The sequence below is a fragment of the Gossypium arboreum genome, chromosome 3, assembly GCF_025698485.1.
Source record: "Gossypium arboreum isolate Shixiya-1 chromosome 3, ASM2569848v2, whole genome shotgun sequence".
Classification (NCBI taxonomy): Eukaryota; Viridiplantae; Streptophyta; class Magnoliopsida; order Malvales; family Malvaceae; genus Gossypium; species Gossypium arboreum.
In genome coordinates this window covers 138,097,374-138,115,942 of record NC_069072.1, presented here as the reverse complement: position 1 = coordinate 138,115,942, position 18,569 = coordinate 138,097,374, and the positions used below count along the sequence as shown (strand labels likewise).

At 33.2% G+C, this 18,569-nt stretch overlaps 2 protein-coding genes across 6 annotated transcripts; both read left to right on the top strand.

Moving 5' to 3' along the window:
* The first annotated feature begins 1,996 nt into the window (after positions 1-1,996).
* LOC108476067 (flowering time control protein FPA) lies at positions 1,997-11,876 on the top strand. Of its 4 annotated transcripts, XM_053026074.1 has the most exons (8): positions 1,997-2,640; positions 4,857-5,102; positions 5,322-5,408; positions 5,534-6,008; positions 6,144-6,522; positions 7,053-8,044; positions 8,138-8,363; positions 11,669-11,876. In XM_053026074.1, the coding sequence occupies exons 1-7, from the start codon at positions 2,359-2,361 to the stop codon at positions 8,344-8,346; spliced, it is 2,670 nt and encodes an 889-aa protein (XP_052882034.1). In that variant the 5' UTR covers positions 1,997-2,358; the 3' UTR covers positions 8,347-8,363; positions 11,669-11,876. The 4 variants fall into 4 exon arrangements, with proteins under 4 accessions (XP_052882034.1, XP_017633625.1, XP_052882033.1 ...); XM_017778136.2 differs by having other exon boundaries at positions 2,004-2,640; positions 7,053-8,363; XM_053026073.1 differs by having other exon boundaries at positions 2,015-2,640; positions 5,534-6,522.
* A 1,136-nt stretch (positions 11,877-13,012) lies between these two features.
* LOC108474470 (F-box protein SKIP16) lies at positions 13,013-16,829 on the top strand. 2 transcript variants are annotated; one of them, XM_053026072.1, is made up of 6 exons: positions 13,013-13,420; positions 14,379-14,667; positions 14,761-15,101; positions 15,357-15,575; positions 15,902-16,008; positions 16,545-16,829. In XM_053026072.1, exons 1-6 carry the CDS (start codon positions 13,211-13,213, stop codon positions 16,621-16,623), a joined length of 1,245 nt encoding a protein of 414 aa, XP_052882032.1. In that variant the 5' UTR covers positions 13,013-13,210; the 3' UTR covers positions 16,624-16,829. The 2 variants fall into 2 exon arrangements, with proteins under 2 accessions (XP_052882032.1, XP_017631888.1); XM_017776399.2 differs by having other exon boundaries at positions 14,379-15,101.
* Positions 16,830-18,569: the final 1,740 nt, after the last annotated feature.

Here is an 18,569-nt window from a genome sequence, read left to right as displayed (position 1 = left end):
GGAACTAATTTATCCTTTTTTTTTTATTAAAGGGGGTGAAATGTAATCTAAGAGACCTTCATAATCCATTTACCCTTAAATAAATTATAGTAATCCTCAAGTTCAGCTCGAGATGTTTTGTATCAAGCATTTTTCTGTTTTTCACCTTTCTTCGGCATATTGCTGGGGTATGTTATTCAGACTTAATGCGGTATGTTTAATATTTTCTAAACTTTTTCATGTATTGAGATTGTAATTTGAGTTGCATTTTGTCCTAATTATAAATTTAGAATTTATATAACTTATAAAGTTGTACTTAGAAATTTTGATCCTGATTTTTCATTCTCGATTTTTGTCTGTTTTATTCATTTGAAGAGAATATTAAGCTTTTCTCTTATACCCTTAATTTTATTATTTCCAAATTCCGATCATAACTTTGAGAAATATTTTTAAAATACATACTATCTTATACGTAATGAATTTTAATTAAAAGTGTTCCAAAATTGAAAGAATTCTTTATTAAAACATTTTTAATCCAATTATTTTCCTTTTAACCAACAAAGTCTTAGATTAAATATCAATGATCCAATTCCTTTTATTAAAAACATGACGCATAATATATACGATAAATCAGACGTTACAAATCGATGTTTAAATATTATGTTTGTAAAATAATTTTTAATGAAGAGAAAATAAAATAATAGCGCTCTATTATGATAAGGTACTTTGAGAACGATTCTCAATAAACATATCAACACTCTTATTTAGGCAAATCACATATAAACGTTTTAAACATGATTAGAAACTAAAATTTAAAACAAAAACTACAATTACTTTTAAATAAAATAGAGTGGACAAAACAAAATTTACGAAAATGTAGATAAAAAACATGACCATGAACGAAAATTAAAAATAATTTTTAAAAAATCATTTGAAAATAATTATTAAGGAAACCGTAACCAACAACTAACTTAAACATCGATACCATTTCATCTAAAGAAAAAAATTAAATTAGAAAAAAAAAGCTGTTAGGGTTTTAGATTTAATAATGGGTGTTATGATTTGATAATACTCTCAAAAACTTTTTAAAATTAAATTAACATTACACCCTTAAAAAATCAAATATATGAATAAAAATGTTAAATTTAGGATCATAAGGTTTTCATTTATAAATATTACACAGCTTTGAGGCTACTAAAATTGATCACGTAAGCAAACATTCTCTTTTCTAAATTCTATATAATTCAATTTAATTGAATTCCAATATTATTATCAATAGGAATTTTATTATTAAATAGAGCTAAATTTTTAAATTTAAAAATAAAACTAAATTTCAGATATATAAAAATACAGCGATGGGAGCACAAATAAGCAAGTTGTATCATCGAATTTATAAATAAATATCTTAAATCATAACTTCACCCTACACTTATACCTAATTTCCTATTTCTATACTTAAATTTTGTTTGTCCCATTTTATAATTGTGAATAGATACAAATTAATTGAATCAATACAATGAATTGAATTGAGCTTTTTTTTTTTATAAATTTTAGTTTAATCGGTCGATGAATTAATGACTTAATTAATTCAACTAAAGGTATCTTCAGGTTGGGTCAGGTTTGGATCGAGTCCTAGTAAAATTTTAGACTCCACCCAAAAAATAGATTTAAATTTTGCCCAAATCCGATCCATTATAGATACTAAACCTAAGTCTGGACCAATTCGACTCATATTAAAGCCTATAGTATCAATATAGTACGGAAGGTATTGATACCTTGGGGAGAGTATTGAGACTCAGTCAATTTTTCTTTAGGCATGTATTAATATATTGGGAAGGGTATTAATATCTTAAGTATGTATTCGGGTCGAGTCGAGCCTAGATGAAAAAAACATTGCCTGAAACACGACCCATTCTTTAAATAAATCTTGTTTTTCGTCCAAACTCTCACACTTTGTGGACAGATCTTCAAAATGGATTGAATGAACTGGCCATAAACACCTCTAAAATCAACCACTAATCAAGTTCTAAATACATTGATAAAAAGTGCCAAAATGAAAAAAAAAAAAAAAAAGAAAAAGAAAAAATAGCAGCCATCTGCTGACATCACTTACATGCACCTCAAGAGCGGCACGGCCTTTGGGTCACGGGCTAGGGCTTCCTTTATTGAAACGACGACGTTTACCTTGTTTCTCCTCCCTGTATATATATAAATAACTGTTCCCACATCTTCTACAGATTTCGGTTGGTCGGTTTTTTCTCTAGGAAAATTCATTCAATTTGATTTTCTAATTTTTAGGGTTTCTTTCAATTTCATATCACTCACACACAATTTAAGAAAAAAAAATATTAAATCACTACCGTTTTTATAACTCTAACAATGTTCCCGCCGATGAAGCAACAAAACATCGGGAAACAATCGGAAGTATCCGATACGCCGTCGAGCAATTTATGGGTAGGGAACTTATCGGGTGAGACCGTGGATTCAGATCTGATGGATTTGTTCGGCAAGTTCGGTGAACTCGATAGCGTCGCTACGTACTCTTCTAGAAGCTTCGCTTTCGTGTTCTTCAAGCGTGTGGAAGATGCGAAGGCGGCTAAGGAAGCTCTACGAGGAGCCACCTTGCATGGAAACCAGATCAAGATTGAGTTTGCTCGACCGGTTCGTTTCGATGTTCTTATCTTCTCTGACTATTTTTTAGGTTTTTCAGTTTTTGCTCGGTTTTTGTATATTTATTTGTGTCTTGAAAGAAACAAAAGAAAGTTTGATGTTTTAGTTCTGAATGCATATATTTACATTCTAGTTTTACAGTTTGTCATATATTATTCGTCTCATTTATATCAATGCTCGGAATAAATCTTGGAATTCTAAGGAATGCAACCAAATATGAAAATTAGAATTTAAATTTTATAAAGAGATATAAAAATTAAGGAATGCGGGCTCAATATGATATAATTCTTTTGTATTGAAAGAGTAGGCGACATTAAAAAGAGTCAAGGTGTAATCTGGGTTTCGATGAGAAAGCAATTTAGGCATGAGATTGCCGAAGTTTCTTAATTCTTTCTTTAGTGGAACTAGGAAATCTTTGCAACTGTTAAAGGCATATCAATCTAATGCGAAAATGTTTCAAATTTTATGGTTTTATGGCTTAAGGAGGGTAATGGTGTGAAACTTTTAAGACAATTTCCAGTGTTCTAACTCTATAAAGCTTTTCTCAGAAAAATGTGCAATTAGTGGTCCAAAGTATACGAATGCTAGTTTTTTCTTATTGTATTTGGATTGTTACATATCGGTTTAGTGATAATAATCTTACCAAGCAATATTTCGAATTTTAACATGTACTATTATTCTTCTAGCTATATGAATAGAAAAACGGGTGCAGTAATGATCTTACACCAAGCAAAATTTCCAATTTTAACATGCATGCTCAATGGATTGATACATGATCTTAACGTGTATTCTTTATTATTCACAAAACTCTACTTTTTTATTTCATTTTTCTGTCTTATCACTTCTCCCCTTAATAACCTAGCAACAAGCAATAAAAACGGATATGAAGTATGAAGGTTGATGAAATTAAATAATATTTAGTTAGTAATATTTGTATAAAAAAGTGCTACTTCCTTTCCTTTTGTTTCTATAATGTGGGAAACTTTATAGGAGAAACACGTATATTGAAAATGCCATACATGCCCTTTCAAAACTAGTTTCATTTGTAAAATGAGTTCAACCATTCCTCTATTGATAGCTAAATCATCACTGTTAGCTTAATTGGCTTCTAATCTAGCCGATAATCATTGGTAAAAAATTAACATGGTTCATTTGGTGGCTATTGTTGACTGAGGTAAACTACAAACTACTCACTGACATGTTATTGCAATGAAAATTTACAAGATATATGGTATTTTGTCTAAGAGAAGACTAAAGCCCTTATAAACTAGAATTATAAACTAGAAACCTTCCATAAAGAATCACAAACTATAATGTTAAAGAGAAACCAAAGTGCTCTGTGAATTCATTGACCTCCCTTTTTAAATGTCATTCCATATGAATTAACAGAGGGTTCTATGAGGGTTGTATTCCCCCAACCGTGTTTGGATATGTTTCGGGTATTTATACTTAAAGAAAAATGAAAAAGTTGTAGGAACATAATTTAAAAGATCTCGAGATACAAATTTGTTTCTTCATTGTCTTCTTCCTAAAACCCATCTTCATTTCCCTTCCATCTTTTTTCAAAATATGGTTACTCTTGTGCGCATTGGGCCTTTGTGCCCATGAGAAAAGAGAACAAAAGAAAAAAAAAATTGATGTGGTCATCAATCTTAATTGGAGTGTCATACTCTTATTTTTACTAAGCTGATTGAAGTCCTTTTCATTCTGACATCCAGAGCGAAGGGTCAAATTTATACAACATTAAGCAGAAATTGATGTTGGGGGAATCCTTTGAGACTTTCGCTTGTTCTTTTATTCTTTAAATATGCTTAAGTAACTCTTAGAAGTGAATTTCTATTTACTTGTTTCCCCTTGACTTGAAAGAGAAGTTTGCCATGCTGAAAGTGGTTTATATTGTTTTTATTTGCTATTTTTTCCCTTGTTCCTTGTTCTTGACTTGAAGGATGGTATAATGGCAGATCTAGACTTTTGCTTGCAATAGAATAAATATTTTGCATTTATATGAATTCATAGTAATAGAATCCTAGCATCACATCAATAGGTTGTGATTCAAATTTTGCAGTTATATGATCTATATTCCTCCAGTAATTAGTGTGTTTAAACTTGGATCATCTATTTTCTTTTTCCTTCTAACTTGTCCTGCCTTATGTGATAAATAATGTCTAATCTTTTATCTTTTTGGGGTTTGTTGTGAAATTCCTCAGGCAAAGCCTTGTAAGAGTCTATGGGTTGGTGGAATTAGTCAAACTATTTCGAAGGAAGAATTGGAAGAAGAGTTTTCCAAGTTTGGTAAAATTGAAGACTTCAAGTTCCTTAGAGATCGTAATACTGCATTTGTAGAGTATTTTAGAATGGAAGATGCTTCCCAGGCCATGAGAAGCATGAATGGAAAGAGAATAGGTGGTGCACAGATACGTGTTGATTTTTTGCGATCCCATCCTTCAAGAAGAGTAAGTACATACATTTAGAATGTTAAATCTGCTTTTAATAGTTAGGCTACCAATTGGTTAGCATCTATATTCCCAGACTAGTACTTTCCTGTGCTTAACACCTGTTCAACCGTTTTTCCATTTCTCCATGTAACTTCAAAGTTGAAACACTCATTTCAAATGCTTAATGTGCTAGTAGTTGTCATATTGAATGAACTTTCTCCTCGATCCTTTTAACAGGAACAGTGGCCTAACTCTCATGATCTCAGAGATGGGCCTTTTACTGGTAGAATGGGGCCTTCTGATAGCCATTTGTTGAAAAGACCAGTGAGTAATAAACCTAAAGCCTCTGTTGAACTAGATTTTGCATAATTATTCTTCATTTTTCTTGCACCTACATTTATTGCCTAAATTGAATATTTATACATTTTTCATGTAAATCATCTTTGTAGCATTCTCAAATAGTTGGCCGAAAGGGAGACAGTCAGCCTACCAATGTTTTGTGGGTAGGCTATCCTCCATCTGTGCAAATTGATGAACAAATGCTTCATAATGCCATGATACTGTTTGGTGAGATTGAGAACATTAAGAGCTTCCCTTCAAGACACTATGCTTTTGTGGAGTTCAGGAGCGTGGAGGAAGCTCGTCGTGCAAAGGAGGGTTTACAGGGTCGTTTATTTAACGATCCAAGGATTACTATTATGTTCTCAAGCAGTGAACTTGCACCTGGCAAAGATTACTCTGGCCTTTATTCAGGCATAAAGGGGCCAGGGCTTGCCATGCTCATAAGTGATCATCCATTTAGATCTTCACAAATGGACATGTTCGGTCAAAATCATACACTACCACCAAATACGGTAACTGGACCATTAGCAACTAGTGGTATTCTTGGATCGAATGTGCCAGTCAGGCCTTTTAATCATCAAGGTAGCTATGACCCTTTGCTTTCTGGTCCAGAATACAACGATTTATCTTCACATCATAATATGTTGGATGCTGATCTTAAAAATCTCACGGGTTCTAATTGGAGAAAATCTTCTCCTTCTCTCCCTTCTGCTCAAGTTGTCAGGCCTCCAATGAGACAGACGTCTGGTTCTTGGGATGTTTATGATGTGAATCAATTTCAAAGAGATGCAAAACGTTCGAGGATAGAGGTTTCATTGCCTATTGATGATGCTTCTTTTCCTTTAAGAAAGATGGATGATCTTGGGCCTGGCTCAGACCATTTTGGGCCAGTAATTGGTGGGGGTGCTTCAAGTCCATTTTTGAATGTCCAGGGAAAGGGTCGTTTGAGTCCAGTGCCTGGAAAGCTCCCTGCTGGTGGACCTGGACGAGCTCATCCTGATAATGATTACATTTGGCGTGGCATTATTGCCAAGGGTGGAACCCCTGTTTGTCATGCCCGATGTGTTCCCATCGGAAAAGGGCTCGAGATAGAACTGTAAGTGCTGTTATTTTCGTTGGTACATCTTTCCATTTAGACTTCCCTATTTGTGAAGGAAATGCTTGATATTTGTTTGATCTGGTTAGATTTCTATTAAGGCTTACTTTCAGTTTTGAATTCTGGACAGAGTATATTGTGGTTTTACTGGAACCATTCTTTTGACTCTGTTTTCTGTGGTTAATGTTCTATTAGATAGATGAAGGGCGTATTCCATAAACATTCCTGTTGTAATTTATGTGCTATTCATAAATGTTTTGCATGCTACTCTTGTAATTTGTTGTAGTTTTAAACTCCTCTTGGGTTTCGTTTTACTCGTGGTATCTGAATGAAATTTCTTATTTACTAAAGATTCCTGTTTGAGGCATTGCCTGTAAGGTTATTTTCTTTGAGTGCTCACTTCCTCAAAATATGTTAAATTTGAGTTTTCTTTGTTGTACTTCGGTGTTCTTTTGTTTATTTATTTATTTTTAATTCCTTCCAGTTGGATATTATTATGTTACTGAATTTCCTTCTTTTCTTTTCCTCAGTCCCGAAGTTGTTAACTGTTCAGCCAGAACAGGACTGGATATGCTAGCAAAACACTATTGTGAGGCCATTGGATTTGATATTGTTTTCTTCTTACCAGATAGTGAAGATGATTTTGCATCATATACTGAATTCCTTCGCTACCTTGGCTCAAAAAACAGAGCTGGTGTTGCTAAGTTTGATGATGGGACAACACTATTTTTGGTGCCCCCATCAGAATTCTTAACCAAGGTTCTTAAAGTTACAGGACCTGAACGGCTCTATGGAGTCGTTTTAAAGTTGCCTCCACAGGTGCCTTCCACTGCACCTCTACAATCACATCCACCTTCTCTTTCTCAGCATGATTATAGTCTTCCACATTTGAAGGAAGAACAAGCTTTGCAGAGGGAGTATGGAAGGGTTTCACACGAGGAGTCCGTACCTTCTGCAAGGCCTCTTGCGCAAACTACTGTACAAAATCAACCACCCAGCAATGCTGCAGCACTTCCCCAAACTGGTGTTTCTTTAACACCAGATCTGATTGCTACTCTGGCCTCTTTTCTCCCAACGGTGTCACAGTCTACTGCTGTTGGTGGTGTTCAGCCTCCATTAGTGACATCAACTACACAGCCCTCATTTCCTCAAGGCATTGCACCGAAAGGAGTTCCTGCACAAAATTGGAACCAGGAGCAGCAAGCTTATGACCCTGCAGCCTCATCTTTCCAACAGTTCAATCCTCCAGCACAGTTACCACCAGCTCAGCATTACTCATCGATACCCAAAACACCCATCCATTCTGCCCAAGTGGCCCATGGCAGCACACAATATGTGGATTCTGCAGCGAGCTTACCACAGCAAACTGCTTCATCTTCAAGGCCATTAACTAATTTCGGTATCCCTTCTCAAAGAGAACATGTTTCTGCCCCTTTTAGCCAACAGTATCATCCCGAGGCCCCTTCGAATACACAGAATGGATATGGAATGATGCATGGAGCAGATACTTCTGGGTTGTATGGTGCGCCAGCTTTTCAGCAGCCGAGCAATCCTAATGTTTTGTCTAATCAGGTTAATGGTGCTAATGTATTCCAGCCACAAAATTTGATGCAAGGTGACAAACAAAATTTGGAGCTTCCTAGTCACGGACAGCAGCTGCAGTCTGTGGTTCCCGGAGCTGGTCAGGGCACATCAGATGTAGAAGTTGATAAAAACCAGCGATACCAATCAACGCTGCAATTTGCAGCTAGTCTTCTCCTCCAGATTCAGCAACAGCAGCAGACAAATACTCCAGGTGGACAAGGGACAGGGAGTCAGCTGTGATATCTTCTTCAATCTAGGTAATTATCCTTTCCACAACTTATTTTCTTGAATGGATACATGCTAATTGGTTAATATAGGGATATGTCTTGATATTTGTTTATCATGTGGTGATGGATGTTTGTTGACTATTATTAATCCTTCTTTTAGATGGTTGCATATGCATTCTTAAAATTATGCATAACCTTTTGGATTTAGAACCTAGAAAATGTTGGTAGTGTTTAGGGCAAGTGTCATTAGATTCGGCTAGACCTTTTACTATTTTGAGAATAGGAAGTGGGGCATTAATATCAAAGTGTTGGGATGTTATGTCATGTAATGAGATGGTTGGAATCATTTTTTGTTTGTCTAAGTGTTTCAAGGTATAATGGTATTTTGAGATTGTTATGGGATTGGTTGTGACAAGAAGGATATGAGAGTTCGATTTAATCTGATGTGTTTTTTAAGAGATGGTTTGGAGGTTGAAAGCGAATTTGCTGTTTAGGTGGTGCAAAGGATGTGCGGAATATCTAAAGTTGAAACTTTCTAATCATCTTTTTATGCACTATTCTCATTAGCCTTCCCATTGTAGGATGGCAATTATTTAATGGTTCAAGCTAAGATGATGTGGTTTGATCTGAAGCCTGTTCTTTTTGTTCCTTTATCATGTTGGACAAAAAGAGTTTTCTCCGAACTGAGAATAGGTTTTTATTTTAGAAGTATTGCATTGGAAAATGTTTGGATGCTTATTCACATGGTTAAGAATTAAGCTGCAAATTTTGTGGTGCTGGGTAGTTCCAGATTGATCTAATAAACAAAAATGTACCTGTTGGATAGTTAAACAATTGGTGCATTGCTCTGAGATATAACCCTATAAAGACCTTCCAAATACATATAAAACTTTTTAGAAAATTGAAAATACCCGTGTCAAACACAACCATTTCTGACATTCACATGTGAGTCCATGTAACATAGGTTTTTATAATTAGTTATTTCTTTACTGAATCCATGAACATTTGCATTGGTATCTTTTTTCTCTAGCTCACTAGTTTTAGCTTTATAGAAATTATTGTATGCATATGTTTCCTCTAGAAATAGTAAATGTTAGTTTCTTTAATCTTTGCTTTATGAGCATTATTACCGTATTTATACATATCACATCTTATGCTATTTATCTTATTGTTTCAAAGCATTAATTTTGAAGATTTTGCCCTTGTCACTAGACTATAGGATGAACCTTTCTTAGAATTCTAGAAATGTAAATTTTTATGGGATTCAAATTTGTAATTTTGCTTTGTAAAACTGAGTTTTACTGAATTTGAGAACTTACGTTGAAATGCCAAAACTGCTTTTTCACTCAAATATTTATCGTAAAGCTAGGTTCCATAAGACTCTAACTGTGTTGAGTCAGCCACTCGGCTATTAAATGACGTTTGAAACTTAACCTTAGCGTAGTGTCCCTAATAATTTAAAGAGCAATAAACTCAAATCACCATTTACAAACACACTCCTGTCGTCATCATCATCCCCATCTTGAATTTCTCCAAAGCCACAAATTGTACATTTTAAAGTACTCACTAAACAAAAATTGCGGCCAATTGTATTGACATTCGTTACAATGATTCAGGAGATAGGAATTTGGATGGTCTACTCTATTTTTCATTTGTTTTAGTTTTTACTCTTTTAAGTGATCAATCTTTTATACTTAGGGGATTGCTTTTGCTTTGCTTCAAGATGGGATCCCCCTCTACCTAGTTCGTATTTAATCCCAAATCCTCGAAACAAATACTGCAAAAATCATTCTTCGGAAGTCAAATTTTTTGCGAAACAAATGATCTGAAGGTGACTGATATATTTTCAAATTGATCTGGTATATACACACACAAAGAAAGCAATTTTCGTAAAAGAGATATTCTTATAGTATATATAAAGTAATATATTAATCTTGATTAAGGCTCTGTAGTAGCATTTGAGAATCTAGTCAGCCAAATTCCAAATACATTGGAATTTGATGACAAAAATGTTAACGCACTTTGTTAAAAACGTCCGAGTCCGTTCTGATTTTGGTTGGGGATTCTATTAAACTTAGGTATCAAACTGTGGTTGGCTTCACAATACAATTTATATTATCTGCCCTTTAACTTTGACGAAACATGTCAACTTGAATGGATAACGTATTTTGTGTTCCGAGTTTTGGTTTCGTTGAGTTCCGTTAGTATCGAAGCGTTGGAATGATGTTGAATCTGATGCTTTATGATGTGAAATTTCTTATCTATGAGCTTGCCCACTGAGATGTGCATTAATCCTCAATTATTTGCATACATATATCAATGTTGTCATAGAACGTTTGGTGTTGCATTATTCACTATGATGTTACATACATGAATGCATTGAAATGCTATCGAACTGTCGATACCCTTTTTGGTTTATTTGTATCGACATTTAAGGGGCCGAAAAGGGTTGAAACTACAGGATGGATTACAACCCAGTTTTTGTCAAGTTTCATCTCAGTTTTCGTTTCCTTTTTAACATAAAACAGATCGCGTAGGGAACTCGTCGGAGTAGGGGTCGGAATAGGTCGTATTCATTTGAATGCTTCTATATGATTTAAACTCAAACCAATCTGAGCTTTAGCATAACTTTAATAGAAAAATGCATAGAATCCGAGCTCTGATTTAAAAAGAATACTGCAAACAATCTCCATACGTCTATTCAAATAACATAGCTTTTCTAATGGTAAATATATCTCTTGATACGTTATATTAGTTTCAATGCTCAAATTTGGTACTTGAATTCGATTTCTGTCTCATGGTTCAGCCCATTTCTGTAACATCATTAAAATGGTGTGATGTGGACCAATCAAGCTATTGCAAGTGGCAACTACATCAGTTGATAATGTCTCATTGATTGGTACCAATTTGAATATTGAAACTAAATTAAGTTGTCAAAAGGTGTATTTAACCATTTTTTTAGCAACGGTAGGATCATAATTTTTTGATTTTCTGATACTAAAATATGAGGGTAACTTATCTTACTATTTCTAATGCGAATGGTTGTTTTCTATTCGAACTTATTAGCATTTATTTAAATATCGGATATGAATATGTTTACGGGTATTCCTCTTTTTACTCGAGCTCGTCAACGTTATATATGTTCGGTTGAGTGTCGGATATAAATATGTTTATTAGCTCGTTCGAAGTTTGTCAACATAATTGCAGTATGATTTAGGATTCATATTCATGGCAAAAATAAAATCCAAAATAATTTTCCATGTTTATTTCGTTTGTTTCCAATTCCCAACATAACAAAGCCTTTTTATATTAATTCATTTATTCGATTTATGTAGGCAAAAATTTTGGGCTGTGAATCCGTAGATACGAAGCAAATTTCGATTTTTTTCTGAAAATGAGCGACTATCATCAGCCGTCGACTGTTCGTGAATGAAAAATCCTTGTTTTGCAAATTTTGTGGGTAATAGATTGACTTCAATCAAGGACTAGATTGTACAAATTATTATTATTTCTTTAGTTAATGAATATTGGCTTTGATTTTTATTTAGCCATGTCAAATATTTCGGCACAATTTATGTTTAATTATCTCGCTGTCTTATCGTTTTGTTATATTTAATCTGGAAGAAAGTTGAAATATGGATAAAAAAAAAAAAGCAGAAGAAATAATTAAGTTTAATTCAGTGAAATTATGTAATGGGACAAAAGCTGCTGTTCTCACTTTGGATCTTCATTTTTCTTAATACGGTTAATCCTTGAATTTTGACTTTTTGTTCAATTTAATCCTAAAACTTGGGCTCTAAACATGCCTTGCATCATCTTGGCCGAAAAAACACCTGCCCCGTATCATGTTTTAGGTTGGTATCATGTCAAAGTAAAGCGTCATTAATTGAAGCTTAAAATTTATTTTAATGAAACCTTCAAAAAAAAACCTCTTCTGATAAGAAAAATTGGTCCTTGTAGATGTACACGTGGCATAATAGTAAAATTTATTTTGGGATAATGGTAAAATTAGCTTTCGATGTTTATATTTCTTCAATCTTTGGTTATTAACTTTTGGGTAAACCACACAAGTAGTAATCCAACTATTAGTAAACTACACTAGTAATCATCTAACTATTAGTAAAAAAAAAAATTATCACTTAACTATGGAAAATTACAAGACAGTCACACAACTATGAAAAACTACAAAATGATCTCTAACTATTAGTAAATTTATTTTTGGTCACCTAACTATAAAAAGTTACAAAATGGTCACTCAACTATTCAATTTTGTCTTTTTTATCACCCAACTATCTTGGATTTTTAGGTGTTTCCATTTTTATGTTAGCCAATTGGTAACCAAGAAAGACAGGATTGAATAGTTCAATAATCATTTTGTAACTCGTCATAATTGAGTGAACAAAAAGAAATATACTAATAGTTGGATAATTATTTTGTAAGTTTTCATAGTTAATGACCTAAGAAGAAATTTACTAATAGTTGAATGACTATTTTCTAACTTTTTATAGTTGAGTAATTAAAAAAATTTACTAATAGTTGGATGACTACTATTGTAGTTTACTTAATATAATTTAAAATCATGTTTAGGGATTGTTCGTGGAATTTACCCTTTTTAAAATGAAAAATCTCGAAAAGCATTTGATAGATTTCTCATGTAAATACAAATCACTTAACCACACCGCGAGATAGCACAGTATAAAGTAGCCAACAAATATATAAGGTCTTTGCTGTCTCTCTCTATCCTTTCACTATCTCACAAGTTGAAAAATAAAAACCCAAATTTTAGCACAGTTCTGTTCAAGATTTAGTCATAGAAACTTGTCCCAATTCTCTCATTTTCTAAATTCAGGGTTTTTGAAGTTTTGGAATTTTTTTCAATGGAAAAAGAATTAGATGGGTTAGGGTATTTACCTCTCCGCATAATTCTATCAAAATTATCTCCTTCAGATATTATTAAAGTTTCTTGTGCTAATAAAAGGCTTAGAGGTTCAGCTTCTGACGATTCCCTTTGGGCTCAAATTTGTTATCAAGAACTTCAGCTTTCAACCCCTCAAGATGATCATGGAAACCCTCTACCTTGTTTTATGGTAATTTTGATTTCATTTTTCCAAAACCCATTTCTTTATTTGTTTTTCTAATTCTTTTCTTAGTTTGGATGCTTGGATTTTTTGTTCTTCATTGTGTTTTTCTGTGAAATATTTTGTTTTTGTTTTTGTATTATGCGGATGTTCTTGTTATTGAATTAGGAAAAGATTTAACTTTATATTGGTTAGTTAAATCAGTTTATTGGGATCGATGACTCAAACTCTTGAAATTTTACTTAATAAGTTGGAATTTATAAGGAGGAACAAATTTGGCTGAAATATTAAATAAATCAGTTTAAGGGGACCAGAGACTCAAATTTAGGAGATTTTAGACGAAAATAAGTTGAAATTTATATGTTGTAAAATATTTTATGTTGTTTAATTTTCTAATTCTTTTCTTCGTCTGGGTTTCTTTAATGGATTTTTTTGGATAAAAGGACCATTTTGCAAATTAATCAGTTTAATGGGACCAGAGACTCAAATTTTGGGAATTTTAGAAGAAAATAAGTTTGGAATTTATGAGGAGGAAAATATTTGAATAAAATATTAAAATAGCCCCTGAACCATACTGTTTTACTGAGATAAGCCCTTATACTTTTTCTACACCTAATCAAACCCTTATTCTTTTATTGATACCTAAGGAAGCCCTTATTTTCTAGTGAAAAGTTTATTTATGTTAGGGTTTTAGGTATAGATTAAAGATTAAGTGATTGTTTAGAGTTAAGTTAAAGTTTATTAGAATACAAGTTAAAAATGTTAAAGGGATTATTTTTGTGTACAAAATCGAATGAGAACTTATTTAAATACAATGGTAAAGTCAAGGGCTTTTTTATATTTTAGTCAAAATGTTTCATTAGGGTTGAATACTATATGATATGTATGAATTTATGGATTTATGGAAATGTAGATGATTAAGTTCTTTCAAGTAATGTTTTTATATTTGTTTCTTTTTCCTTTCCAGTTAGCTTATCAGTTGTGGCGAGAGGCTTTCTCGATGTATCCATGGCCGCTCGTTAAACGAGTTAAAAGATGTTGGGATAAGCTTAAGAAATGGTTTAACAACAATTTCCCGGAGGCTGAGGCGACACTTAGAAGGGGTGCATCGGAATCAGATATTGAACAATTACAAACACTTTTAAAAGTCAAATTGCCGCTTCCCACTCGGCTTCTCTATCGCTTTCATGACGGTCAAGAACTGCCGGACAAAATGAACCCGAAGACAGCTTCTAGTAGCTGGTTGGGAATTATAGGTGGTTACTCTTTCTATCAAAATTCAGTTAATGTTTACTTGTTACCATTACATCAGGTTATTGCCAAGACGAGATATGTCATTCGTTACCTAGGTTTTTCGAGCCGATCCAAGTGCATCATCGTGGCTTCTTCTTTCGCTTCTAGTAGGAAACTGTTTTTCTTGAACTGTACCAATGGCCAACTTTTTGTCGGTACAAGGAAGCCTCTTACAGATAATGAAATGATTCCATGTGTCCCGAATACACTTATTCGTTCCGTGCACGATTTGTATGGTGAAGAGCAACAAGACGCCATGTTGCTGTGGTTAGAGGAACATGGACGCCGTTTAGAGAATGGTATTATCAAAGTCTGTAAAGAAGGAGATGATCGTAGTATCAATTTATTTCCCGAGGTTCCTCCCTTATGTGTTACTACTGTAACAAATGGTGTGCAGGTAATTTTTGGATACTTAATTGTTTTGAATTGATTTTAACGAAGAGTTAGTACATGTGTGTGGCTAGCTGAGTTGACTTTGACTAACCGAAATATTTATCGGTTTTTGTATATTTCTATCCGTGCTGGAAACTACGTAATTATTTTAACATGTTTTAGTCAATTTTTATATTCTGACCCTACACTTAATGGTATTGCGATAATTGTTTTCATTATTTTTGACATGATGGTACTAACAAGAAGTATTATCTTCCAGGTTCGTGCTTCGGCTGTGTTCGTTCCAGAATTTTCTGACCTACTAGATGAAGCCGAGAAGTTCATGTTTGCTTATTCAATCCGCATGTCACTCTTACCCGAAGGGTGCGTCATTAATGGAATGACCTTCGGCTCCTGCCAATTGAATAGGAGGCATTGGATCATTCGTGCTGACAAAGAAGTCGTATCCAGTGTTGATGATGAGGCCGTGATCGGAAAGGTGATGAAATGCCTATTTCTCTCAGTTTAATTTCTCCTATAAAAATTTATGCTGGTCTGATTCTTCATTTCCTTTTATCTTCCTCGATTTTCTTTATATAAGTGAGCCTTATCTGAAAATAAGCTTTTGAAATGACGTAGCACTACCAGGTTTCTTCATTATTGAGTTACGTGAGCGAAAATGATTAAAGAAGGAAGTTCGATGTTCGAGTGCTGTTTTCTGTGGACTATCACTAGACTTGCACCTTTTTTTTTGTATATATTATTGACAAGAATCATCAAGTCATCAACGTTTTCTATAAATCTTGTTTTCCTTTATGCTTGCAGTTCCCTCTGTTGCATCCAGGAGAAGGCGAATTTGTTTATCAGAGCTGCTCGCCCTTACCATCTCCTTCAGGTTCCGTTGAAGGTCATTTCACATTTGTTCCTGGAAGGTATGTGAAACAAACTTTTGATTACTTTTAGAAGGTCTATTTCAATGAATCGTGCTACCTTTGACTGACTGTCTTGTCCCAATGTCTTGTAACGAGAGTCGAAATCGTTCAGCAACCGAGTTTAGATTTAAATCCGATGTGATCGTAGTAATCTGTTGAGAAGAATGGGAGTGAGAGTGATATAAATACTTTTAAGAAAAATAAGAAAGTCCGGAATGTATTTCGAGCGTAACCAATGAGTTCACTTTTGTATGAGAATTATTACATAAACATCGTTTTCTTCCTACATTTAGTTTCTTTTTGGTTAAGACCGGCAATATTTTCCCTATAAACGGCAACGAAAATTGATAAATGAGCTTAATTGAGCTCAATCTTTGAGTAGCTCAAACTTGCCACTAGTCGAGTTCATCTCAGCTCAAGCACACCCTTACTTTTATGATGCCCAAGTATGCCCATCATTCCTCAAGACTGATGTCGGAATATATGAAGTGAACACAGATAATTACTAATGTAAACTTTGATTATTTTGTGGTTAGGTTGGCTGATCCAAGAGGCGGTCCATTTAAAGTTCAAGTGGCAAGGTTCCCATTAGAAATGCCAGATTATGTTTTTTGACAAAATTCCTGATTTCAGACTTTTTGTCTGTTTGTATGTGTGAAAACCCTATTTTGCTCTTTCATTACATTTTGCCATATTACTCTCCATCATATTACTCTCAGCATAAAATTTGTTACTGGTCATTAATGAATGGGGTTCGCTTGTGTGTAAAACACAGAATATATTGGGTAAATTACATTCAAGGTCATGAAACAATTAGTAAATTTATGTTTTAGTCGCTCAATTTTAAAAGTTACAAGATGGTCACTGTATTATTGAATTTGATCCTTTTTCCAATTTTTGTAATGACATGCGTGGCACCACATCATCACATTGGACTAAATTTGAGAAATATTTTTCAAATTCCAAATACAATTTATATTATCTGCCATTTAACTTTGACGAAACATGTCTAACTTGAAAGGATAACGTATTTTATGTTTCGAGAGTTTTAGTTTTATTGGTATCGAAGGGTTGAAATGATGTCGAATGCTGATGGTTTGCTTTATGATGTGAAATTTCTTATCTATGAGCTTACCCACTTAGATGTGCATTAATCCTCAAGTATTTGCATACATAAATTAATGTTGTCATATATAACGTTTGGTGTTGCATTATTCACTATGATGTTACATATGTGCATGCATTGAAATGCTATCAAACTGTCGATACCCAATTTGGTTCATTTGTATCGACGTTTAAGGGGCCGATGAGGGTTGAAACTACAGGATGGAAGTTTCATCTCATTTTTCGTTTCTAGGGAACTCGTCGGGGTTGGGGTCGGAATAAGTCGTATTCATTTGAATGCTTCTATGTGATTTAAACTCAAAACCAATTTGAGCCTTAGCATAACTCTTTAAAGTGCCTGGAATCCGACCTCGGATTAAAAAAGAATACTGGCATACGTCTATTTAAATAACATAGCTTTTCTAAGGGTAAATATATCTCTTGATACCTTAAATTAGTCTCAATGTTCAAATTGATACTTATGGGTTTTTTTTTTGTTTTAATTGGCACTTGAATTCGACTTCCGTCACATGTTTTAGCCCATTTTTAAATTAAATAATTAGGCACTTTTCTTAATTCTTTTCACTGTGTTTTATGTTAAGGTTTTTGTTTTCGGTTATGTGGTTTGTTCTTGTTATTGAATTGATTAAAGTAATGAGGGCTTGTTTAAATTAAATGGTAAAGTTTAAGGGCTTTTTCCACAATTTAGTCAAAATGTTTCACATTGTATTTTCCATGAATATTTGTGTTGATTACTTGATTTTATAACTGTTCTATTCTTCTTAATGAAATTTAAAAGAAATAATATGCAAATTGAAAAATATAATAAAAACCAATTTGCCAAAATATACACAAAATACTAACACTTAAAAATTATTTAAATTATTTTAATAAGACTATAATATGTTAAACATAGAAAATATTAACACAAAAATTAAAACATAGAACTCTTTACTCGTAGTTAAACAAGTGACGTCTATTTTGATCCCTCGACTATTGACTTCATTCTATTTTGGTCATTCAATTATTATTATTATTTATTTAATTACTAAACTTTTCGAGATTCTAAAACTAAAATTAGCCCTTTAATGTTTACACATTTTTATCAATTTGATTTTAAATATAAAAAAATCTGACAAATTTGGCCCTCAATGTTTACAAAATTTGTCATTTTAGTTCAAATTCTAAAAAATTCAATAAATTTAGCCCTCAAAATTTACAAAATGCCACATTGTACTATTTGATTGGCTAAAATAGCCAACAAATTTTTTAAACCCCTGTTAAACATTTAGACCAAAAACCATAAGGGAACGATACTTTAAGTATTAAAAACAAAATTTAGCCCTCAACATTTACAAAAATTTTAAAAATTAAAATTTGTCATTTTGTAAGTGTTAAGGATTAAATTTATTGAATTTTAGAATTTGAACTAAAATGAAAATTTTCATAAATATTGA